General features: G+C 39.1%; 1 protein-coding gene across 1 annotated transcript; it reads right to left on the bottom strand.

Moving 5' to 3' along the window:
- Positions 1 to 66: 66 nt before the first annotated feature.
- Positions 67 to 25,821, bottom strand: si:ch73-105b23.6 (mucin-like protein). The gene is made up of 24 exons (XM_055029401.1): positions 25,769 to 25,821; positions 23,129 to 23,184; positions 20,949 to 23,027; positions 20,455 to 20,577; positions 17,120 to 17,253; positions 15,991 to 16,158; positions 15,688 to 15,867; positions 14,120 to 14,699; positions 13,049 to 13,180; positions 12,742 to 12,959; positions 12,331 to 12,406; positions 11,948 to 12,238; positions 10,446 to 10,682; positions 10,213 to 10,365; positions 9,830 to 10,008; positions 8,525 to 8,717; positions 8,316 to 8,435; positions 7,326 to 7,430; positions 6,633 to 6,653; positions 6,482 to 6,543; positions 6,221 to 6,404; positions 5,383 to 5,511; positions 4,575 to 4,713; positions 67 to 740 (listed from the first exon to the last, which is right to left on the bottom strand). Exons 1-24 carry the CDS (start codon positions 25,807 to 25,809, stop codon positions 599 to 601), a joined length of 5,742 nt encoding a protein of 1,913 aa, XP_054885376.1. The 5' UTR covers positions 25,810 to 25,821; the 3' UTR covers positions 67 to 598.
- Positions 25,822 to 26,398: the final 577 nt, after the last annotated feature.

A 26,398-nucleotide genomic window follows, 5' to 3' on the forward strand; every position in this document is an offset into this window, starting at 1 on the left:
TTGAATTAATTGTCAGCATTAATTCAACGCTGTATCAGCAGTTTGTTCTTGAAATGATTTCCACAGTTACATTTTCTTGAACAGTTTTTATTAATATTTTACAAGATATTTACATGTTTTTTCAGTTGCAGTGCAGCTTCCAGCTAACAATCTGATATGGAAAATGAACTGGGATGCAATTTAGCTACAAACAATAACTCAAGGGTTTGAAACTGAAGTTTGTATGAATGGTTTCCAGAAATCGGTAGCACCTTTTTATAGACTGGTGTATTGGAATAATGATCCCAGTAGATTAAAATCATATATCCTATGAATCTGACACCTGATACTCTGACAAATGCTACTGCTGGCTAGCCACTAACTGGAAGATAAAGAGCACTGCAGTGTTTTACTTTTAATCAACACTTCCTGCCAAGACATCGGCGGCTTCTGCTGGGTCAGACAAAATGAAAACCGTTGATCAGAAAATGAAAATAATTCAGCTTTGCAGTTTGAAATGGGTGTTCAAGTAAATATAAATAACATTCACCCCCAGCGTTATTATCTGGTACTATGTCAAGGAAAGTGCTTGTGTTGCTGTTAGGAACCGCGGGTGTCGCTATCTTGGCCGCTGCCGGGGTGTGACGTTGTCTAGGACCCGAGGGCTGCAGTGGGTCATGTACTGCAGGGCCGGATCGGCGTAGTTGAAGGGTGGGGGGTTGTACTGCTGCTGGATGTAGTCTGGTATCAGGTGGGGGAGGCTGCAAGAGAGCAGGAACCAGGAGTAAACTTTACTGCCTACAGTGCATCTCAAAACAATGATTTATAAACCGTTTCCACCTTTAATGTGGCGCATATTCCGGTCAGTTTAGCTATATTACAAACAGTGAAAAAAAACACACAAAAAATCCCACTATTATAATCTAGTTTAGTAAGTGGAAAATAATGTTTGAAACAACTTTTTATTCAATTTTAGATTAAGAGCAGCTTATAAAAAATATTTTTTGTTGAAACTGTCTCTCTGCTAGCATGATGTGGATAAGCAGTTTTCCCGTAATGGTGAGTTGTTTTAGCACATTTAGCAGCGAGTACACAAGGTTGATCAACAGTTGTTTTTGTGTATGTCTTCAGATGGCACCAGCAGCTCAGAGAGGAGGTAGCAGCCTGACCACAGTTTTATTTTTTTTTTACCACAAGTTGCTTCAGGTAAATTTATTTACTCCAGTTTGCTGAAGATTTCTAAATCTCTTGTCCGTTGCCCTCTCCATGTGACTGAAGTGGTAAGAACTTATTCTGCTTTCTAAAGTTTTCATTGGGTTTTGTTGTTCTGAATGTCTCATAACTCAGATCGAATGATAAAGAATTAAAACGTTCTTCGTGCTCAGCTTTCTAGTTGACAGCCGACTTGTTTAAATCAAAATTGATTCGTATTTGGATTCGTTTCCATTTTCCTCCCCATTAACTGAAACAAAGTTCCATGTGAGCAAAAGTAATCCCCGCAGCATGATGCTGCCACCGCCTGGTTTCACTCTGGATTTTGTGCTCTTATTATTTGTTACTGTGTGATGACATACATTTTGAAAGCCTGTATGACAACTGGATTTACCTTATTTCCTGGACTAGAAGCCTCATAAGTAAAAAAAATTTAAAAAATTAAAAATCATCATAAAGATGACAAAAACATATATAATTTGATCTAGACTGCAAGTCACAGTATAAGCCAAGCTACAGAGAAACTAGCAATTTATTCAGTGCATTTTTTGTACCCTTCTCCTGACTGATACTATTGAACAGGTTCTGTGTTCAGCTGAATGACCTAAGAGTGTAAGTGGCAGAAAAATCCTAAAAGAAGCACCATCACTTATTTCTGGTGATTCAGATGAACTACAACTGATGCTGGGTGGGAACTTAAGAATGATTTGAACCAAAATTACCTTCATGTAAGCATTACCTTAACTTTATACATGTTTTTTTGTTGTTTTGTCTTAGATTTTTATCCTGAACTGACTGTGATGAGTTGTTTGAATTGTGCAGGGAAAAATAAGAATGTTAAAATCATTTATTGTGGTGTAATGTCCTTTAAATCACATAAACACAGAATGTTATTCACCTTTCTCTGAGCCACTTTGGCAGAGTTGAGCTCAGGAATAATTGAAGGGAATAATATCTGCAATTTGGGCTAAAAAGGTTTTGTTTGTATTGTGGTCATCTGTCTACTCCTTTGAATAATAAGTCTTATATTTCCATGTGGTTTGAATGTCCTGGTTGTGTTTATTGCCGTTTCTCATACAACACATAATATTATTATGATGGTTTATGGAAATGTTCGGATGAGCAACAGTGACTCGTGCATATTCATGAGTCTTCTGGCCTAGATACCCAGAGAGTTGAAAGATACGGAGATCTGGGGCTAAAGCTGATTAAAAACATGGAGCTCACATCTGAATGCTTCTTATTTGCAGTTAAGACGCATTATTACCACTGCTCTCTGTGCAAATATGTGCAGAATGTCCCTCTGGATAATGAGACGCAGACAGACTGCTGCTTAATCATCCCACGATAAACTAAAAAACAAAGACAACACAAGTTGAGAAATGATTTCATGCAGTGTTTGCAGAGGCATCATCAGATTGTTGCTGTTTAGTCTCGGCTTTCTCAGAAAATGTGAGCGAACCCCAGTTGTTGTTTTGTTTTTTTCAAGTAAAACAGAATTAGTATTTCCGTGGGTTTTATTTTTCTGCCTGCTAATCTAAGGTGATCCGACAACGCTGCCGCAGACGGCATTGTGGGACTCGGAGTGTGTTTGAGTGAAAGCGGAAAAAGGAGGCCAGTCATCAGGGGGATTAGGCATCTCTGCGGCCCTCTAGCACCTGGTCCAGATGCCATACATCTGCACACGTACAGCAGCACACTTTGCTGCAAAGGACACGTTGCAAAACACAATGTCATGCATCTGGAAAAAATACAAGAGGCTTTCCAGCAGTTTTTAAACTGAAGAAGGAAAAAATTCTCAATTTGTTTCCAATTATACAATAAGATTTCAATTAAAATATACAACTTAAGATAGGCATGTATAAACAAAATATAACAACAAATTATGATAAGATTAATTAAACGAAAGCTATGCTGATAAGTAACACCAACAGTTAGAGGTTGATGCAAACTTATATAAAGCTTTGTTTAAGTTAGTTTAGCCGATAAACTAACTTAAAATGAAAGAAAAGCTGAGCTGAAATAGACTCTATAAGAAAAACACGAGAGGTTTGGGTGATTTAAGTCCAGATAAAATAATTAAGCTGTGGTTTTCCTTAGAAAAAATACAAAAAACAAGTTTACTATAAACTAGGCTACGACATGCGAGTTTAATTAGACAGAAAATAAAACATTCTCAAAATTTATCTGAATTATTGGCTAAGCTAAGCTAAGCTAAGATAAAATAATTAAACAAACTGTGAAATAAATAACTTATAACCAAAGAAAAACAATGAAATGCACTAATAAGGCATATTTTCTCCTGGCTATACTTAGCTACTTCTTTAAACTTAAAATCAATAGAAATAATCAAAAAATAGAAAATCCAGCTAAGATAAAGTAAACAACAGCTTTAACTAAAATCCAAAGTTACTAAATGAAAGAACAGACTCAAATAAAATCAGATAAGAAAGTAAGAACTGCTTTTGCTAGTTTTATAAGTACATATAATTATGGTTTTATTTTATTCAGCTTAGAAGAAAACAGTTTCTGTCCATCCATTTATTGCTCAGTTTCACCAAGCAATGCCTCCTCAAATAATCTTGTGTGGTATAAAAGTAAAGTTTCATAACTCGCACAAAGGCTGTTAGTAGGAAGTGTTTAGTTTAATATAGTAATAGAGTGGGCAGTTTGTCCTCCGACTGAGAAATTAAATGAGAGGAGGCTGGAGCTGCAGCAGCAGACGGGATTTACAGCCTCCTAGTTTCTGGGAAGAAGAACGGCTTCTAGCCAGGCCAATTTGACGACTGTCCCTTGAAATACAGCAGCGAATCTGTGTGTCTTTATGGCAGTTTATTCTCTAACGCTCTGCATGAACCTCATCTCCGCCCCGCGCCCAGGATCTGCTGACCCACCCAAAACCGGGCTTTATATCCCAGTCGCTTGACATTCAGAGCGCCGTTACTGCCAGCTTTCCAGGCCGATCAGGCTGCAGGATGTTTGCCGGTATGCAGATTTGGAAGCGACTCAGCGAAACAAACGGAACCGCCTGAAGTCTGATGTGCTGCTTTTACTGTCTGCATAGTGAGAACAATTAGGGATTGTTCCAGATTGGGATTCCCATAAACTGGAGTCAACCTAACCTCTTTTGAATCTGCAGGATCATTAAATACAGAAGACAATAAGTCAGAGCTGTGACTTTTATTTTGAGAATTATGACTTATTTTTTCTAGAACTCTCACTTTTAATCTCAGAACATTAAAGTCAAAACTCAAATGATTTTTTCCAGTGGCTCTAATCCTCTTCTATTTTAAAAGCACCTCAGAAGTCACTTCTTCAGTCTGCTTTGAATTCCGCGTCCTAATTAAAAACTGTAACATCTGTATCCTGCTGATGCTACTCACTCTCCAGTAACAGTCTTCTTGCTGCAGCAGAGGCAGAGCAGAACAGCCAGAAGCAGCAGCAGGAGCAGAGGAATCCCGATGCCCAGAACCAAACCCAGGATGAGGTCCATATTCGACTCAGACTCCGCTGATCGCTCGGCTGGTTGAGGGGGAAAAAGAAAACAATGGATAAACCATACAGTCAATATGTTAATGAATGCAGGGAGTGCTCTTTCATTAGTGAAATGCATGTGCAGCTTAATAAATCAGAACAGCACTGCAAATTCAAACTCATATTAGAGAATCCTCACTTTGATGATTTTGCAGCTGATGACAAAATTCAGTTTCTTACAAAATTTGAGAAGCCAATTAAAGTCAAGCAATGAACCCAACATGATTTAAAAGAAATGGAAGTTGACTAGCCTCCCTTTGAATTCTCCAATAAAGAAAAGTTTGTAATATAGAAATGTTGACGTACAAAAATGTCACCTTAATACTTGGTCAGGGCTCCTGTTGCATGAATTATTAGATTTTATTTATTTATTTTTTGCCATTTTATAGCACAATCAGGGAACTATGTCATATTTAGATGTTCTAAAAATGCTGCATGACTTAAAAGAGACTTTTCAATTTGACGCCTTAAAATTGGGCCTCTGTCTCTTTAAGAAGCTCCTACTCTTTCCGATACTCCGCCTGCAGACAATGCTCCTCCATTATTCTGCTTACCAGGACAATGCGAGTTGAATTATTGAAATAAACAAACTTTTTAGTGATATTTTCATTGACATGTCATCAGGTTTTAATTTCTGTGTAATTTCAGTAAACTCACCGGTTATACAGGACTGGTTTCCGTCCACAACAGTTGTGCCATTGCAGACACACATGTAGCCTCCGTAGGTGTTGGTGCACAAAGCAGGGAAGCCGCACTCCGCCTCCTTGGCCTTGCACTCGTCTAAATCTGTTTACAGAATCAAAGTGAAGCAGCAAATCAAAAGTACTTTTGGCCTACTTTCTAGGCAGTTGAAATAAGACAAAACTAAGATATTTCACTATAAACTAGACCAAAAATACCTGATAATGTTTTGTGTTTTTGCAGTGCAACTTTATGGTTTCTTTTTTTATGATGTGTGCAGAGAACCCAAAAATTATTCTCCAATACCAGTACTTCACCATATTTCTACTCAAGTAAAAATAAAATGTATGAGGTAAAAAGTCTACTCCAACACTGAGGAACTGATCTAATTATCAGTCATTTAATGTTAAAAAGTACATCAGCAAAATATAAGGTTAAGAGGAAATTTTGGTATTTTAAATACCAAATTGACAAAAATAATTAAAAATAACAAAATCGGGCAAAAACATTTTTTCTAAATCAGTTTCTTTCAATAAAAAAAAAAAACTGCTAAAACTTTAACAAAAACTGCAGGTGTGTCTGTCTGGTGGATGTTTGGTTGAAACATGTTTGTTTTTCATTCAGTGGGTGGATAACACACAGATTTTACTCAAGTATGAGAAGAATTTCTTCATAATAAAATTACTCAAGTAAAAGAAAATGTAAAGAGAAGTAAAACTACTCCTAAAAAAAACGTACTCAAACAAATGTAATTGAATAAATGTAAGCAGCTACTACCGAGCTCTGCTGTTTACTATGTTTTGAGCTATTTTACCATCAACGTCCACTGAGTTGATGCCGTGGTGTCTGCTGACTCGGGCCAGGTAGTCCCGGATGTACCAGTGGGGTGTGTCGCTCGATACGTTCAGCCGGTACTCCTCCATGCCAGAGTTGGATGCAACTTTCTCACTGATGTTGTAGAACTTGTTTGTGAAACCTTTGGCCAGAATGTCCCTCAGCTGAGGAAAACATTGAACCATCAATGTGCCATCAAGCAGAAACTATCAATGCAATGGGAGGAAATCAGAGCGCGCACCTGTTCGCGTCCGTCCGTCCTCTCGTTTGTCCAGTTAATGGACAAATTGAACATGTTGCACCCTGAACAGATACAAATTTAGAGAAACTTACAAACGTCTCTATAAGATAGATAGAGCTACAGTAATGAAACTGCTGGTAGGAGCCCAAACCTGGAGGATTCATAGAGTTACCTGCATAAAAAACAAAACAAAACAAAAATCAAAGACGGTTCTGACTGTGATATATTTTCTTTGAATTGTAATAAACTCCTGAATAAATACTTATTTCATTCTGGAGGTTAAAATGTCAGATTGTATCATGAATTGTGAGTTTGTGGATGGAAGAAAATGCAGAAAATACCTGGGAGCATGTTGAACGTTTTAGTGGAAAAACTAACAAAAACGTCAGGGAGCACAGGGAGCCAGAGCAGAAAACAAAAACAGGAACAGAAGCAAGTCGGGAAATAACAGGATTTGACTGGATTTAGCAGGAGGAACTGAGAATGAGTTGCATATGAAATGGGAAGGTTCATTACTGAACAAATTAGATTAGATTAGATTAGATTAAGAAAGGGTTGCAGGCTGAGGAGAGAGAGAGAGAAAGTGGCATTTCTTTAAATGAATCTAACACTAAAGAACAACTAGATATAAGAAATATGACTACTTAGAATAAAAAAAGAAGAGAAACAAACATGGACAGACTAAGAAGGACTGAACTGAAGTAAAACAGAAACAAGACTGATCTAATCAAAGAAAGACTAAGACTTTTATTATTTTTAAATCTCTGATCCTCTCAAAGTATCAATGCTGTCTGTTCAGTAAATTGTTCTGCTGGTAATTTATCGTTATTATCATTGTACGTACCACATCCGTCTTCATATCTGCATTTGCAATCGTAAGATCCGTGCTTGTTCACACACTCATACTTGGCATTCTTACACGGCATGAGCGTCGCACATTCATCCACATCTGCAACACAAAGACCAACAATGACTCAAAATATTCACACACTTTCTGGTACAAAAAGATAAATTATGCCAATGGAAATTATTGGCTTTATTTTAATGTATCATGCGATTCATTGATTTATTGATTACTGTGACAGGCCTAATTACAACTGCAAATGTTTGAGTATCAGAGGAATTTTTTGTGATAAATCAACTCAAATAGGAGAAAACACAATAAATGAGAGTCAGTCTCTTTCACTTTGATCAATCTAAATATAAAAACAATTTGATAATAAATAAGAGTCCAGCTGTGTGTAATTTAATTTCAGAATAAATGCAGGTGTTCTGTGGAGAAGAAATTATTTCTCAGAAGGATTTTTCATTAATCAACTCTAATTATACTCTCCATGGGACTGTTACACAACAACAGCGTGTCTTCGGTCAGAGGCTGCTTCAAATTCACTGCAATCCAGACTGCTATAGCAGAACCTCCCCACCTACACTGCAAAAACACAAAATCTTACCAAGTATTTTAGTTCAATTTCTATGAAAATGTCTCCGTACACTGCAAATAACATAAAACTAATTAGCAAATAACTTTTCAGCAAAGATAAAAGATAGAAAAATGTTATAATTGGCAAAATAATTTGCCAATAGCTTTTCATCAATACAAAGGAATTATTGACTTAAACTCCCATTTAATTTAGCTGGAGGTTAGTTTTGTCTTTATTCGAAGTGTAATAAGATATTTGCATAAAAACTAAACTAAAAATAGTTGGTAAGATTTTGAGTTTTGCAGTGCTCAAGACTGCAACTATTATTCCACTTCCAAATCAGACCACAAATAAGCTTAGCAGTCTAAAGCCATGGAGTATAAATACTTGTACAATGAGACGACATTAAGCACCTGTGCAGTTGTATCCGTCTCCACTGAGGCCAGATTTGCATGTGCAGGAGTAGCTGAGCTTGGTGGACAGGCACTCTGCATCCTTGTGGCACGGGAAAGAGAAAGGAGGGCTGCACATGTCTGAGGAGGAACACCAGGAACCAAGGGTAAGGACAGAAATTGGGTCTCAGGTTGTGAGATTTAAAAACAATATATCTTGTACTACAGACCATATTCAAAGCATTTGTATCCCTGTTTGCTGTTAGAGACGGTGTTGTCAGGACAGTCTCCACACCTGAACTGGTCAGGGCCGGACTTTGGGTCGCACTGCACCCCTCTGAAACACGGTTTTCCCCGACATGCGTTTGTTGTGTTTCCACAGAACGTCCCGCTGTATCCCTTCGGGCACAAGCACCCAACTACCTGTAAATTAAGAAAAGATGAAAAAGGAAAAGATTAAGGCAGGGCAAATTTTAAAAACAGACATTTTTTACATCACTGGGTGGTTTTTCTCAAATTAAGAAACTGTGACAATTCTAAGCTTAACTTATTTTTAGTGTCATTTTCAACAAAGACAAAATTATATAGTGTCCTATGGGAAAAGTAATGAACACATCTAAATCTAAAACTAAAGAATATTTTAGATTCTTTAGTTTTGGTATTAAAACTAAAAAATGTTTTAGATTCTTTAGTTTTAGAACTAAAACTAATGTCCTTTTGTCCTTATTTGCTGACATAAGGAACAAAGATAAACTAAAGCATAACCAGACACAGGAAATAAACAAACTAGAGTCACAAACTAAGGGCTGAAATGAAGTAAAACAGAAACATGGCGGATCTAAATAAACAAACCACCAAACAACAGATTAATTGCAGGCTGAATGGATTATTTTTGCTTTCACTGAAGAAAAAAACAAAGTTGGAAGCTTACACTGGTTATGCTTTTAGGTTTATGTCATTTTCATAAACATTTTTCTGAATATACTTTTTGCCTAATTTAAACAAATAATTTAACTAATTAAAAAGGATTAAGTAAGTAAAAAACAAAAAGCCTGTGATTGGTGCAGCCATGCTTGCTAGGCTACAGGACATATGCTGAATTGGGACACGCCCACAATGATTCAGCTCCTCCAATCAACAAAGAGGCGGGAATCACCATGGCAACAGTAGATTTTTTTTTATCATTCTGTTGAATGTTTAATATTCAGGTTTGTCTCTGAACCATTTTTAGGATTATAATGACACACAAAAACAAAAATTTGTATTTGTATTATCTCAAAAGCAAATTAGCTGATGGTACAATTTTGCTTACAGAATCTCCATAATTAATTTTGTTGTTTTGTTTATTTTGGACAATTAAATGTCTTCCAGAACGATCTCTGAGAATGTGCCATTACTTTTATGTTACTTCCAAAATGTCAAACAACAATATTATCGTTCATCGCAAAAAACGTCGGGTGCAATTTATCGTCCTGCAAACTTTGCGATTGTCAACGATGCAAAAACAAATCAAACTTCACAAAAAAATGCTGTACCTGAAACTTTCCTTGCAGGTGATTTTCAGCCACGCTGTCATACAGGCAGGTTCCTCCATTAAGACAGTTGCAGACTCGCAGGACGGGGGTGAACAAGGAGCTCGTCTGGCCGTCACTGACCTTGACAGTCAGCTGGTGAGGCTGAGTGCTGCGCGGTGTCCATGTCAGGAAGCCGTTCACTGGAAGGGAAGAGGAAAGTCACGCACATACCAATTACGCATCGCAGTTGTCATAGCAGGAAGAGGCTCTCTGTCTGTGTGACTCAGCAGCAGCGGCCTCTCTGTCCAGCTAACAAATGTCAACAGTGATTCCTTCTCTAACAGTGATGGATGGAGGCAGAGTGTGTGTGTGTGCGTGTGTGTGTGTGTGTGTGTGTGTCTCACCACTGCCAACATGAGCCTCTGGAGGCCAGGGGAAGAGCAATGAGTAGGTGATGGGGTCACCGTTTGTGTCCTGGGCAACAATTTGAACGCTGACCTGAGAGTTGACCTTTGTCTGTATCACAGCAGGCTCTGTCACTACAGGCGGCATGTTGCCTGCCGGATCACAAACATGTCGCACAGCATTAGGCTCAGGCAGAAGCACTTCAAGTTCTGGAAATGCTAGATAAATGTACCGAAGAGGAGAGCCAGGCTCCTGAACTGAGTCTGGGCCTCCAGAGTCTGCTGGCCCAGGTCGGGGATGCCGGACGCCACGCTGTCCTGAACGCACGCAACGCTGTTTTTGCAACGCCTCATCTGCGCTTCCAGCTCAGCAGGACCGAGGTTCTCCAACAGAGGCGCGGTGGAGTCCAAAACCACAGGGACGTTTTGAGACAAAGAGACCAGCAGGTTCTCAGGTTTCGGGACCGCCCCTGGAAAATAGGGGTGGGCAGCAGGGGCATCACTAGGGTTTAAGGACAAGGGGGGCTCAGCCCCAGCAAATGTAGCCGGTGAGCAACAAAAAACATTTTTAAAACACTGTTAAGGGTAAAACAAACATCTTCTACTACAAAATGTGACTGTAAACAGTTAATCACCATAATAAAATGGTTTCCCAGATTGCTGAACATCATTGTGTGAACTTTTATGCTTGCATCATCTTCTAAGCAATTATGCACATATTTTAGAAGAGAAATTACACTTTATATGATTATTTATTTGAATTTATCCTCTGGTTACATTGAAGTTTAGGAGAACATCTTGTGCCTATTGCAGTTTGCCTTCTTTTGTAAAAAATAAAAAAAAGAAGAAAAACACCAAATGATTTATTATAGAATAGAATAGAATGGAATAGAATAGAATAGAATAGAATAGAATACTTACATGTTAATAGAAGTATTCACATGTAAGTGAAGCTGATCTTATCTACCTGAGCAAAGGTCTAAAAAACAAATCAACCACTGTCCTCTTTTACTCTGCTGTGAACCAGGTCATCTCTGCACGTTTAACAATATTCATTACATCTTTATTGAACAGCTTTTCAAACAAAAAATATTTGGCATTGGCCAAAATCAGAATTAGCAGGTCAGGTACTGCAAAAACACAAAATCTTACCAAGTAGTTTTGGTCGAGTTCTGCAGATATCCTACTATACTTGAAATAGAACAAAACAAACTTATTACAAGTAACTTTTCAGAATGACATAGAAACTTGCTTTAAGTCAATAATTTCTTAATATTGATAAAAAAGTACTTGTTCTATTAGTAAATCAATTAATCGGAAAAATGTCTTGTTATAAGTTAAATAATCTGCAAGAGGAACGGGAACCTTTTCATCAATATTAAGGAGTTATTTACTGAAAACAAGCTCAGATATCTGATATCAGAAACTAAGTTTTGTCTTGAAAAAAGACAAAACTTACTTGCACCAGAAATTAGACCAAAACCAGTTGGTAAGATTTTGTGTTTTTGCGGTGCGGCTTTTTAAAGATAGGTAATCGAGGATCTGCCAGAAAACTGCAATCAGGCCATAAAATGTCTTCCTGAAGTTGCAGTTTTGTTCATTCACTGGTAAGCAGAGGCGCTGCAGCTCATTGTGTTGGCAAATTAATTCAGACTGGAAATTCACTTCAGATAAGTTTGGGTTGAGGTTGGACTGGGAATCCTTTGTCAGAAAACTGAGTCCATGTTTTACTCACAGGACATGCAAAACAGCTTCAGCCGCTCCTCCTCAGGGGGGTTGAGATCCCGGGAGGGGACGACCTTCCCGTCGGACATGAGGAAGTCATCGGACCGGTTGGCGCTCCAGAGTCCCATCAGACCCACGGTGCGTTTGTAGAAGTTCTCCGGGACTTCCACCATGGCCGCCAGCTGACGATATCCTTCGCTTCGCCAGACGACCACTCTGAGGCCGCTGGCGTAGACCGCTGCGCAGCGGTTCACCGAGAGACAGCGCACCGCAAAGCTCTGCTTGTTCTCATACACGACACCTGGAAGGACAGGTAGAGGCACGAGATGTTCGCCTCAAGATCTGCAAATTATATTTCAGTCATGCACATCGAAAGTGTGTGATGCATGTTACCGATTCTGACTGAGAATTCAGCATCATCCACAAAAATCCGCAGTCCGCTCTCTTTGTCAGAGCATCTCCACTCAATCTGATGATAACGGATAAAGATTCAAACTAGTTAAAGGTGCAGGTACAAGTTTGTCTTGCTTTACTAGTATAAAAGTTTTAAAGATAGAAATTCAGTAAAAGTTGGTGGCTGAACAAAACTGTCACGTTTAATTAGTCCAAATTATGTGAAAATCATGTTTTTTTATTTATTCTACTTTTCAGTGATGCACTACTTTGTGTTGGTCCATCACATAAAACTTTGCCTGAACTCCAATAGGTTTGAATAATCTGATTTAATCTGAGTTAAAAGGATTATTCTCAGAGGTCAACATGACTTTTCCAAACTGTGAGCGTTGCCGTTGTTCCCATGCTGACCTTGCCGATGCCTTGGTGGAAGGCGGCCATGCGCACCATCACTGGGACGTCAATGATCCCACTTGCGACTGTCTGCAGCTTTTCAATCTGTCCTTGTAGGGTGAAGATATTAGAGCCGCTTGCAGATGAGAGACGTAATATCACAAACTCCCCCAGGGCCTTAAACGAGTACTCTGCCCCATCGAAGGTGATGAAATGCAGACCTCCGTACACCAACGCTGTAGGGAAATATTGGTTTCCACTTTTAAAATAAGACTACAAACCAGATAATTTGCTTGTTTTAAACTTTTTTCTGGGGATTTCTCACCGGTGCCCCGCGCTGCCCCGCTGGAGCCGCTGGAGACGTAACCTTGACAGCGATCCAAAGGTCTCTTTCTGAGGTAGAGATGGCACTGGGGAGAGTCGATGCAACACCACTGAAACGGGAGGAGATCCCCGTCTGCAAGGAAACATTTGGTGAAATGATGTCTCTTCAAGATGCTCAGTTCTAGCTGGATGATCAGACGAGATGTCTGCAGATTTTAACCAAACAACAATATATTCTGTTATTTTCACAGAGCTAGCTCTCCAAATCTAAAGCCAACTCTTGCAGTAAGAAAACACCATAAAACTCTATGATTCAATTTATCTCTAAACAGCAGGGAGAAAATCAGCCTTGAGGAAAGCAAGAACAAATGTTTTGTGTTGTCTATATGAAACATGTTCATTACAGTTTTTGCCTCAAATCGTCCTTAGATAATGAGATTTCAGTCTGCTCAGTTCTGATTTGAGTTATTTAAGGGTGTCTTGTCACTAAATCCAAATGAGCTGCTGCTGGCCTCAAAGTAAATTGCTGCAAACTCATTTGTACAATATCTTTGAAGAGCATTAGTGGAGCCTCCTGCACAAGCAAACAAAATGCAACGAGTGGTTTCTGGATGATATGTCAAAACACTTGTCTTTTCCAGCAGCCATTGTGCAGCGTTAAAACCATGTGACTGACTCTAAGTAAAGAGGCTCGGTTGTTGTTGTATTCCTGCTGCTCTTGCTAGGTAACGGGACAGCGCCTACCAATTATGACTTAATTATCAGAAGGTTTTTGGAAAGGTTCATTTTCCAGACACCAAAAAACATGAGCTTATTCACAGAAAACTGCTGGGTGGGTTTGTTTCTAACAGTAGAAACTCAAATGGAAGTGAAATTTACAGAAAAGATCCCAATTAACGTTGGATTTTTTTCGTCACTGAATGAATGGATGCGCTAAATAAGAGGTTAAATTTCTCTGTGTCACTATGTTCCTGCAATAAAATATTGTTTTACTTTATGGTGAAATTTACCAATAGAACAACATATCATCCGTTATCTGTACTCCACTTTTTCAACCAGCTGAGTGTCTTACCGACGTGTTTCTGAGTGCTGTGTCCGTAGAAGTAGCGCTCGTTGAACCCAGCCAGCAGGGCGCCTTCCGGCTCGTACACGCACCTCTTTCCGGCGCCATACCGGTTGGACAGGAGCGACCTGAATACTTGCCCAGAGGCGCCCGCCCACCGCTTCTGGACCGTCTCACTCGGGTCGGAGAGGTCCAGCAGGAGCGCCAGGTCCTCCAAAGCCTGCATCCGGGTGCAGGGACAGGAGGTCAGCCCCACCGTCCACACGGCCGGGTCCGGCTCCTCCTTCGACCACCCCTGGCATTTGATCCCAGCATCTGGATCCGACCCTAATGGTCCAGTTAAATCATACACCAGCTGGCCGGGAATCCCCAGTGTTCCCATAACTTCATTGGGTCTATATCTGCCTGCGTGCCCAAAAAGGTTTCCTGGAGGTTTGGTTGTCTCCTTGAACTCGGTTTTTCCGTCTGTGTAGCCAATAAGAGCATCGTGATGCTTCCTCAGCCCGGGGCCCCATTTCATCTCCCCGAATCGCAGGAGGGCGAAGGAACGCTCTCCATCTGTTGTCAAGATACACTGGAAGGTGTTGGTCTGCAAAGAAAAAACATTTAAACTCACCAAATGCCACAAAGGTTTGCAACTCTTTCAATTGAATCAAATGCAAGAAATAACTGCGATAGAAGAGGCAAGACTGAAGTCTTGCCTCTTCTAGCGGACCAGGGCCACTGAAGATAGGAAACAAAAACAGGAGTGAATTTCCACCAAAAAAAAACCCCTAAAAAAATCTTCTACAAGAAACTCGAACATTTCTGAGCCCCAAAAGTCAAACATTTTCCAGAAAAAAACTAAAACATTTTCAGATTAATTACAGGATTTTTGTTTTGGAAAAAAAAATCTATTTTTGAGATTGAAAGCTCAAAATATGTGCAACAAAAAACTTGAGATTTGTTTCAGAAATGTTCTACAAAAGAAATGTTTGAAAATTTTTGAGTTTCAAAAGTCGAAAATTTGCAAGTAATTTATATTAGAAATTTTCCAGAACAAAAATTTTTGAAATTTTTAAGTTTCAAAAATGTGAGAAAGTTGAACATTTTAATCTTTTGAGACTGAGAAATGTTTGTATTTTTTTCTAGAAGATTTCTGAGATTGTTCTAAAAAGCAAATCCTGGACTTTTGAAGCTCAGAAATCTTAATTTTTCTAGAATGTTTTTTAGCAAAACCTTACAGATGATGCAAAAAACAAGACGAATGGCAAAATCAAATCCCTCTGAGACACCACAAGGTGGCACCAGATACCAAACTGGACATCTGAACAGAAACCACGACTTACTCGTTGTCTCACCTTCAAAATCTCACATTGCACAACAACATTTAAAGTAGGACAACCAAACAATGACACTAACTGATCCTTCGCATCTTTATGAATCAAAATACAGGCAGGTTATATAAAAAAACAGAGTTTAAATGCTCAATATGCTTGAATTTATTTATTCTAGTGATCAGAGATGAATATTTAGTGAGGAACTTAATATATTTCATGTTTGTATTCATTGTTCCAGGATTCTAAATGTGACCTGACCTCTGACAGGTTGACCTTCTGAAAGGAGACGGGCATCACGTTTTCCCAAGTGATCTTCAGGATCCAGGTGGGGGAAAACGAAGGCCTCTGTTTCAAACCCTCAAACTTTGTCACTTCAACTGCTGTGCGGTTGAAAACCATGTGGGAGTAAACATCTGATGGATCCAGTTCTGAATATTCCTGAAAGAATCAAACAACAATGATGCAATTATTGCCAAGATTAAGTAAGTTTGACTGGTTTGAATTAAACTCAATTAAAAAAAAATTTGTTTTTCAGAGCGTTGCTCTTTGTTTTCACCTGACCTGATAGTGTAGCTTCCCATTGCCTTTGGTGAGGTCACCATCATCCCAAAAGACAGCCAATAACGGCCCTTTTATGTCATCAGGGAAACCTTCAGCAGAGGGAGACGGGAGCAGGTATTGTTCATTCTCAGCCAACGACTGAAACTGGACCAGGCCGTTATCAGAAAACTGCCAAAATAAAACAAAGTCAGGCTCTTTACTGAAAGTAAATCACAGTTAATACAATGTTCAGCCATCAAAGTTTGTCTTTCTGTTGAGTTTATTATTCTGTGAACTGTGAATAACCAAATACTTTGATGTAAATACTGCGCCTCAACATTGTCATAACTGAAATGACTAATCTCATAACTTTTTGTTCTGCAGGGAAAATTTCCTGAACTCAACAGGATGTTACTTTGGTCATAGTTTTAGTCACACAGCGCCCTCTATTGGTGCTAAGAATAATCTCAAACAGAAACAGTTTAGAGGAAAACAATGTTTCAATTTAGTAAAATTATTCAGTGCAATATATATATATATATATAACATAAAAAACTTTAGTAATTCTTGGTTTTGTTAGTTTAAGTCGGGGGACATTAGTTCCTGGAGATCCCAGGAACTAATGTCTTAATTTCTTGTCATCAATATGTCAAGAAATGCTAATATCAAATGATTTTCCATACATATTCTCAGATCATTTCTAATAACAAGTTACAGAGGTACTCCAGGCTAAGGATGACAATTTAAACAACATAGTTTCATAATAAAATATGTTGTTTTAAGAGTTAATGAGTCCCTGTGTCAGACTTTTCTTGCATGATTGCATAAGTATAACACATACTATTACAAAACTCATAAATACCAAATATTCAACTCTGCATGTCATCATTTATAATTTGTATTTTTTGTGTGTTTTTTGAGAAAATACAGCTTTAAGAACCAAAATGGCATCAAAATATGTAAAATATGGGAGCCTGACAGTTCTAATTAGAGCAAAATCTGACTAAAGAATAACAATTTGAAACATATAATCAAATCCTTCATTCATGGTGATTTCAGTCCAACAAACCTAGAGAAAACCTCTGAGGTGAGTTGAGGAAAAGCGAACATGATGTAGACAAACTGTGCAAGAAGGAAAAATCAGACTCACAAATACTCTGTGGAACAGTTTCCCCATGAAAGGAAACCCTGCTGGTGGTGCAATGTATGGAGAATTTCCATCTTCTGTTTCTATTTTCACTTCTCTATCTCCAGCCTCTGCTCCGTATGGGTACAGAGAGCTCTCTGTGGGGAGAACAGGCAGTTAGTCAAGTTGGGTGTTTCATCTGTCAACCTAAGGCTGCAGTGTGAACAATACGGTGTTTCTCTGCCCTCTTTGTTTAAGACATTCTGCTAAGAAATAACTTAATTTTGCATTTTAATTATTTTAAAATAGTAATGTTTCACTTTGTTTGCTACTCTATTTTTCAAAGTACAAATGGTTTTAAATAATCTTAGCAAATATTGCTTAGTTTTTTTTGTAACAGCACTGTATTATTAAAATAAAACAAATTAGTTTTTTTTTTTTTTTTTTTTTTAAAAGCAACACTGGTAACCGAGAAGGCAGTTATATTACTACTACCGATGTAATATTGATGCTTTGGACTGGTCCAGCTAGAGCCCAGACCTGAATCTGATAGAAAACATATCCCTAAAGATTAGGGTAATGGTAAGGAGGCCTTCCAATCTTAAAGACTTGAAGCTCATTACCAAAGATCAAAACATTCAAGAAAACATGAAAAGAAGGTATTGATTGCTGTAATTCCACATAATATTTATAATTTATTATTCAGGAAATTATGTTTAAGTAAGAAAACATCAATTTCTTTTATTTTAAATAATATTGCTTTTAAATAGCTTTATTAGCATTTTAGAAATGTCAGTCTCAGAATTTTCTTGGTTAACTTTTTAGATCTAAATCTGTCAGGTATAACAATAACTTTGGGATTAACTACATACATACATGACTGGTAGTTGATTAGTTTCTTATAGACTTGTTGATCAGGTTGTTTCCAATCAACAAATTGAGCTGCATAAAGAATTGGTTATAAAAATGTAATAAAAACAAATGCATAGCTAACCCATTTTGGCTAAGGTATTGCAAACTGTGTTGTTTGCGGTGCAGGTACAGGCGTAGCTCCCTGGCAGGTTGGTACAGGATGTCTGATGAGGACAGGGGTCGGGGGACAAACACTCATTCAAGTCTACACAGCCTTCTTTTCCAAGACCATTGTCCTTGTTAGTTTTCCAGCCGTGTTTGCATGAGCATTTGAATCCTCCTACATAATTGTTGCAGGTTGCAGCTGACGGACACTGTCCATTTTCTTGCTGGCATTCATTAATGTCCACACATAGGGGCCCAATGCTGAGGAAGCCTGGCATACAGACACAAACAAATGATCCTGGGGTGTTATGACATTGAGCGAGGGAGTGACAAGGGTTGGAAAAGGCAGCACACTCATCCACATCTTTGCACCAGGAGCCATTCCCAGTGAAGCCTCTGTGGCAGTGACAGGAGAAGGATCCAGGTGTATTCCAACAGTATGCCAAGGGATGACATGGCGAATTCTCACATTCATTGCTGTCGACACATGCCTCTTTCTCCTCATGGTAACCATGAGGGCAAGAGCAATTGTATGCTCCCGGTAGGTTTGTGCACACCTGATCAGAGCGACAGGTGTTGGTGCTCTTACATTCATCAATATCCTCACAGCCAGTGTCAATGGGTTGGTACCCAGGGGAGCAGTGACAGAGGAAAGACCCTTCTGTATTGTTACATATAGAGTTTTCTGGACATGGGCTAGCATCTGGGTCAAGGCATTCATCCACATCCAGACAGTCAATACCATTCAGAATAAAACCTACATTACAGGGACAGAGGTATGAACCTAGAGAGTTCACACATGTGGAGAAAGGCTGGCACACTGAGGTGTTGAGAAGCTCTGAGCATTCATCCACATCCACACACTCTGTACCATTGCTCAAGAATCCATTAAAACAATCGCAGTAATAAGAACCAAGAGCATTCTTGCATGTCCCATTTGTGCAAAGCTCTTGTCCGTTGTTTTCACTGCATTCATCAATATCCACACATAAGTCAGTACTATTGGAAAACCCAGTGTCACAAAGACACTGGTGGCCTCCTATGGTGTTCACACATGTGCTATGATCAGGACAGGTTGAATTGTCCAGGCATTCATCAATGTCCTCACACTTTGTGCCATTGCTTTGGTACCCTTCCCAGCACACACAGATGGAGGATCCAATTGTGTTTAGGCAGTTGGAAAAATTAGGACAGTGGATCAGGCCAAGGGAGCATTCATCAATGTCCAAACACAAGGAGTCATTGCTTGAGAATCCTGGGTCACAGGTGCAGTTGTAACTCCCTTCTGTGTTATTACAAGTACTGTTGTCAGGGCAGGTGAAGTTTCCCATCTCACATTCATCTATATCACGACAGTGTGTACCGTTGTATCGAAAACCTTCCCAGCACACACAGATGGAGGATCCAATCGTGTTTTGGCAGTTGGAAAAATCAGGACACTGGATCAGGCCAAGGGAGCATTCATCAATGTCCAAACACAAGGAGTCATTGCTTGAGAATCCTGGGTCACAGGTGCAGTTGTAACTCCCTTCTGTGTTATTACAAGTACTGTTGTCAGGACAGGTGAAGTTTCCCACCTCACATTCATCTATGTCCTGACAGTGTGTACCGTTGCCTTGAAAACCTTCCCAACACTTGCAGATGAAAGAACCATTTGTGTTTTGGCAGTGTGAGAAGGGAGCACAGACTTTATGTTGTAACTGATCGCATTCATTTATGTCCCAGCAGTCAGTCCCACTTCCTTCATATCCATCTGTGCATTCACAGTAGAAAGAACCGTGGTATGTGTTACACTTTGCAAGCGAGTGGCAGAAATTAGTAGCATTTAGGCAGTCATCTTCACTAATGCACGTTCCCTCATTGTAGACGTTTCCCAATATACAAGAGCAGCTGTAGGAGCCAGGAAAGTTGGTGCATGTCATATTCTTGCTGCAAGCTGTGGCCAATTCACATTCATCAACATCATTACAAATAAAGCCATCCCCTTGGAATCCATGATTGCACCGGCAGAGGTAGGAACCATTGGTGTTGAGGCACACAGCTTCCGAGCTGCAGTTGTTTGGCAGGGTAGAGTTCTGCTCACATTCGTCCACATCCTTGCAGTAAAAGCCATCCCCCTCCAGGCCCATCGGGCAGACACAGGAGAAAGATCCGGGCATGTTAGTGCAGTTGGCCAATGGGTGGCATCCTCCATTTTGGTCTTGGCATTCATCAATGTCTATAATTTATCCAAAATGGGACATTGTCAGGGAAACAGCCCCAAAATGTGCTAAAAACTCACAAGAGTGTCCACTTATGAAGCAAGTTCTACAGCTTGTACATGATAAGGAACAGATACGTACCAGAGCAGTTCTTCCCATCGCCTGTGTAGCCACTTCGACAAAAGCAGGAGTAGCTGCCCACTGTGTTGTTGCAGTGGGCAAACTCACTGCACTCTTGCTGCCCCGTATCACATTCATTCACATCTGGAAATGTCCCAAACAAATAGTGTAATAAGAGAGAAGCATTTCAAGATAAATAATTTAGCAATCAGAAAATCTAAAAGCAGAGATCTAGTTCTAGTATAGTCACCAAACCAGTCTGTTGCCACGATGAGGCTAACCAGTGTTTTTCACTGGTCATAATGTTATGCCTGATCAGTAGACAGACTGTAATTTGTAAGTAAACCTGCATTTTCTACTTACTTATCTGTATCTGATATATTTAGAAGGGATGTAATATTTCCCGTCTCTGTATGAATTCTGTCTTTCAACTTTCATATCACATAACCTAATATTGAGGCTGAACCTGGCCCTGACATTCGTTGTTTTAAATAACAAATATAAAAAATCATTACCAACACATTGAGTCCCGTTGAGAGTGTAGCCTTGTTTGCAGACACAAGAAAATGATCCAGGAGTATTCAAACATTCAGTTTCATTGTCAGGGCAAATATTGTCCATCTGGCATTCATCGATATCTGTGCAGGTCACTCCATTGCCATCAAAGCCCACGTCACAAACACACTGATATCCAGAAGGTGAAAGGTGGCACAAACCTTTACTATGGCAGGGAGGATCACACAGAAAATCTGGTGGCACACAGGTGCCATTAGAGGCCACCGTACCATTCAAACATGAGCAAACATAAGAACCAGGAGAGTTGACACACTGTGAGAAAGGAGGGCAGGTGGTATTGGAGCGGGAACACTCATTCACATCCTCGCAGGAAAATCCATCACCCATGAAACCTTGCTGACAAGAGCAGAAAAAGCCCCCTACAGTGTTAGTGCATATGGCCCTTGTGTGGCATATTTGTGCCTGAGCACACTCATCTTTGTCCAAACAATGAGAGCCATTCCCTGTAAAGCCTCTCTTACAGGTGCAGGTGTATGAGCCAATGGTGTTGAGACATGTGGCATTGATATGGCACGGTTTGTCTTGACACTCGTCCCTATCAACGCAGGCCAAGTTGCTAGCAGGGCGGTTGTAGCCAGCCTGGCAGGGGCACTCATAAGACCCATCAGTGTTTTTGCACTCTTCATTCACTCCACACGGATTGCTCTTTTCCACACACTCATTAATGTCTTGGCAAATTGTCTTATTAATCAAGATGAAACCTGACTGGCACTGGCAAGCAAAAGACCCTTGGTTATTGACACACGTTGCTTTGTTTTTACAGCCCCCATTATTCACCAGACACTCATTGATGTCATTGCACTGAAGCCCATCACCAGAGTAGCCTGTCATACATGTACAGTTGAAAGAACCAGGTAAGTTTTTACAAATGGCCTTCGAGTGGCATTTTGAATTCAAAGAGCATTCGTCTATATCGTCACAGGTAAAACCATCTCCCCTGTAGCCTGACAGGCACTGACAAGAAAAGGAACCATACGAGTTAGTGCAGTTTGCAGAAGGGCTGCATTGACCTGCTTTGCATTCATCAATGTCATTGCACTTGGAGCCATTGAATATTAATCCACTGCCACAGTCACATTTGTAGGACCCAGGATTGTTCACACAGGTAGTGAAAGATGGGCAAATGTTTGGATTTGCACACTCATCAACATCTTCACAGCGTCGCCCATCTCCAATAAAACCTTCCTGACACAGACACTGATAACTACCCAACCTGTTGAGGCAAACAGCCTTCGAGTCGCATTCATTGCCTGCAATGCATTCATTTATATCAGCACATGTCAACCCATCTCCCACAAACCCACTTTTGCAGGTACACTGGTATGATCCAACAGAGTTTATGCAAACTGCATTAGGGCTGCAGATGTTGCTTGCACACTCATCAATGTCAATACAGTTCTGTCCAGTGGCTTGAAAACCACTGTGGCACGTACAACGATAGGACCCAGGTGTGTTTACGCAGCCTTTGAAACCTAATAAAGTAGAACACACACGATTCTCTGAACACTCATCAATGTCCATGCACAAGTAGATTCCATTTCCTTTATAGCCCGCATTACAAGTGCACACAAAAGAACCGGGGTTATTGGTGCAGGTGGCATTCCAATGGCAGATTCGTTCCCTTGCGCATTCATTGACGTCTGTGCACTGGAAGCCGTCACCTGTGAAACCTGAACTACACTGACACGTTCTCCCACCATCCAAATTGGTGCAGACTGCAGTGGGGTGGCAGCCCCCATTGTTCGTTTGACACTCATTGATGTCCTGGCAGGTTTTACCATCACCAACATATCCATCGAGACAAATGCAAGAATAGCTGCCTGGAGAGTTTGTGCAGCGGGCCTTTGAGTGACAACTTTGAATGCCACTCAGACACTCGTTGATGTCGCTGCACTGCAGACCTTCACCCTGGTAGCCCACGCGGCAGACACAGGCGAAGTTGTTGCCAATCTTCAGGCAGTCGGCCTGAGCGTGGCACTTAATGCCTTCTGCCTCGCATTCACTCTTGTCAACGACAGCTGAAAAAAGACGAGAAAACAAGAGGGTGAAAACTCAAATTGTTTTAAATTTTAAGAAATACCAATCACTCTATTCATTATTGCATATGAACTGCACAAACCTGCTAAGCAGTAAACCAGCAGGGCGAAGACAGTTAACAGCCACAAGATGGGAAACCTAAAAGGGAAAAATAAGATTAATTTTCACATAAGACAGATTTCACTTTATTAGCTGAAGCAATTTTCAGGACAAATGATGCATTTTTGGGTGTCTAGTTTCTCAGTCTCACGCTTTGATGTTTCCAAAATATGAATTGACCTTGATAATTTGACAAATAAATGCATATTAAATTCCAATTGGTACCAAAATTAGTTTCATTTTGGGTCATATCAAAAATCTGAACGTTCTTAACGGGCCGGTTGTGCAAGGTTGTATTAATAAATGTATTAAACTGTGGAATTTGGGATCTGTTGATTCTGTGTGAATGTCACAGATTTGTAAAAAAAACTGGAGGTAATAAATAATGTAATCTGGAGTCGAGAAGGCCACATAAAAAGCTACGGCGGACCAGATTTGGCCCCAGGACCTTGAGTTTGACACTTGTGCCAGATGATTCATCCAAGTTGTTATCGAACATATTCTAATCAAACTGATGTAAATATTCCCAGGTCTGAAATATTTACTATTTGAAGTACTTTTACAGGAAATGACTCAAAGAAGCAATCGCCATAAATCTGAACAGAAATGAAAATAATCTCTTGTTTGCTCTTATTAGGTTTCAGTCTAAATGTTAAAGCACCCCTCCGGACATGCAGTGCTATTGTCTGACTGAGACGGAGGCTTTGGATGGACGGCAGGAGAGACTCCAGTTACATGCATGGAGGAACACCTACCGCCCCTGAGGTTCTGCAACTAGGACAGCAATGTCGGTTAAAAGTGAAATTTACCATTACAGGCAACAAACAATACTCTTCAAGCAGCATTTAAATTTTTTATTAGATTTTTTTCTGTATTTTTGTTTTACTTTGTAATGCTTTTATTATAATTAAAGGCTAAAAAGTTGTTTAATGTGTACTTTTATACTTAAAGAAGTTGGTAGCCTCATGGCGAGAGAATGAACATCAGTATTTACACAATCTTTACCTTAAACACAGTGATTGTCAATTAATTATGTTTAAGATTAAACAGGAGACTTTTCATGGACATAGACAAATTCAAAAGAAGTCAAATAATGTACATAAAATTTAATTTAAGAAAAAGAGACAACTCTAGAGAGTTTGTGGTCTGTGGTGTAAATTTGTGAAATAGCGGGGAAAAGAACTTAAAAACAATATAAATATTGAATATAAATAATTTAAGATAAATGATAAAAATATATCACAAAAGTACATGAATGTAGCTCAGCTTTAAAAGATGTGCGCTGCCTGCTGTTGGGTAATATAGTAGCTGTATATGATTGAGTATAATATATAAAATATAATATATAAAATCTCGCATGAAATGGTTATTGATCTGGAATATTTCAGGAGTCCTAAATGTCGATGCTGAAGAAATATAATCATATAGAAACCATGAGGAGACTGATAAATTACAGCCATATATATGTATTTACAGGTAGTGTGGAGTGTGACCTTAATCTACGTCCAGAATAGAACAAATAGGTGAAAGATTTAAAACATATTTTTGACTATAGAAACACAGATTAGCTTATTAGCTAGTTAGTTAGATCGACCAATAAAAATATTTTATTGCTGTTGTTCTTTTCTATGAATAGCTTAAATTCATTGGCAATATTATTAATTACGTTAATTCTACGGACTGTTTTATTATTATTATTTTACTAATGATATTTTTTTGTTTATAAGTTCAGACTGACAATTTCAGTCATTCATTCAAAATTACATTTTCCATTTGGGCGTAAAAAGCTCTTAAAACATCCTCAAAAATCAAACTCCACTTTTTTATTATTTTCCCTGATAAATATTGAAACAACAAGAAACATTTTTGCATTTAAAAGTCTGTCAATTGGTTATAATATTTCAACAGAACCTCAGCTAAAATGATTGAACATCAATATTTATATTGACTGAAACATTAATCCCAGATGCTGCATCTGAATTCAATCGGTGATAAAACTAAAACTGACAGGAATGGAGGAAAATATATTTTCTTATGCTGAATTAATAACCTGCTGCAAAGTGAAACCTTTTCTGAAGCGTTGCTGTGAAACAGAGTTGGGTTTCAATATGCAGGTGTTTAAAATTTAAACTGGGCTAGAAATAGTTGAGATAATCTGTAATTTTAGCCCAAAACGACTTTACTGAGAGTCCAGATTTAAATCTGGATTAAGACTAATTTAAAGCCTTTAATGTGTAACGTGTAGCCTGTAATTTCAGGTGGTATAATAATTTATATTGCATTATATTGTACATTTTATTCATATTTTATGATTTACTTTTTTTCCACTTTCCTTACAGGCTTCAATCAATTAGTTGCTTTCTTTTGTCCCGTTTACCTTTTGAAATATTATTTTCTTTTGAATAGTTTATGAAAGCTTAAATAAATTTCCAATTGCAAAGCATACAAGAATATTTAGCACTACACAAAAGTTATTTATGACACTAATTACTATTTTCTTTCCTCAAACATACAGAAACCAATGAATAAAAACATGAATGTTTTTCTCATGAGAGATGTAAAATTGCTGGATTGATCTCTATGACTATAACCAAAGAAAGAGAAAAGAGATATTTTAACTCACCTCATAATTTCCAGTCTGATTGTCCGGTTTGCATCTGCCATGACTGGGAGATTTCCGAACCTCTGCTCGTCTTTTGCTGCACACCTTTATCCTCCAGGAGCTTCTTCTGCTTTTTATTTTTGGATACCTCCACCCTACCTGGGACAATGCCCCTGTCCTTCACAGCACGCTCAGCCCTGACATCTTAAACCTCTGGGAAGAGGAACACCCATGCTCCTCTGGTTATGTGTCAACTCATACACAATAAATGTCCCAGCAACCTGAGGACACCATTTGTCCTCTTTACTGTACGTCGCTGATAATCAGCCAATTTATTTCTATTCATCTGTTCGTTATGGGAGAGAAGGGTTTTGATTTTTCTGGAAGAGATTTCAATGTAACCCAAGTAGACACATTCCTGGCTGCCATGAGTCGTCCAATGTTGAACATAAACCGATGTAAACAAACCAGCAGCGGCATTATAAGGCCAAACTAATCTTCAATCATTCATGACACAGGATGGTTTGGTTGATTACATTTTTTAGCTTTTCAATTGTATCATTGTTGGTTGTGCAGGAGGCTCCTCTTCTGCTTGTCAGAGATGTACAGTTGTATGCAAAACATATTTAGCCCATTTTTTGCAAAAAATCA

Source organism: Poeciliopsis prolifica, unplaced genomic scaffold (assembly GCF_027474105.1).
Source record: "Poeciliopsis prolifica strain line A6 unplaced genomic scaffold, Auburn_PproV2 SCAFFOLD005, whole genome shotgun sequence".
In the NCBI taxonomy this organism is placed as follows: Eukaryota; Metazoa; Chordata; class Actinopteri; order Cyprinodontiformes; family Poeciliidae; genus Poeciliopsis; species Poeciliopsis prolifica.

Bases quoted from the DNA above. Each gene is read 5' to 3' on its own strand.
- si:ch73-105b23.6 (XM_055029401.1), bottom strand. From the start codon at position 25,809: ATGGCAGATGCAAACCGGACAATCAGACTGGAAATTATGAG. The intron at 17,254-20,454 runs GTACGTATCTGT...TTCTCCCCACAG, and splicing joins CGATGGGAAGAACTGCTCTG to AGAGCTCTCTGTACCCATAC. The intron at 741-4,574 runs GTGAGTAGCATC...GCTCTCTTGCAG, and splicing joins AAGAAGACTGTTACTGGAGA to CCTCCCCCACCTGATACCAG.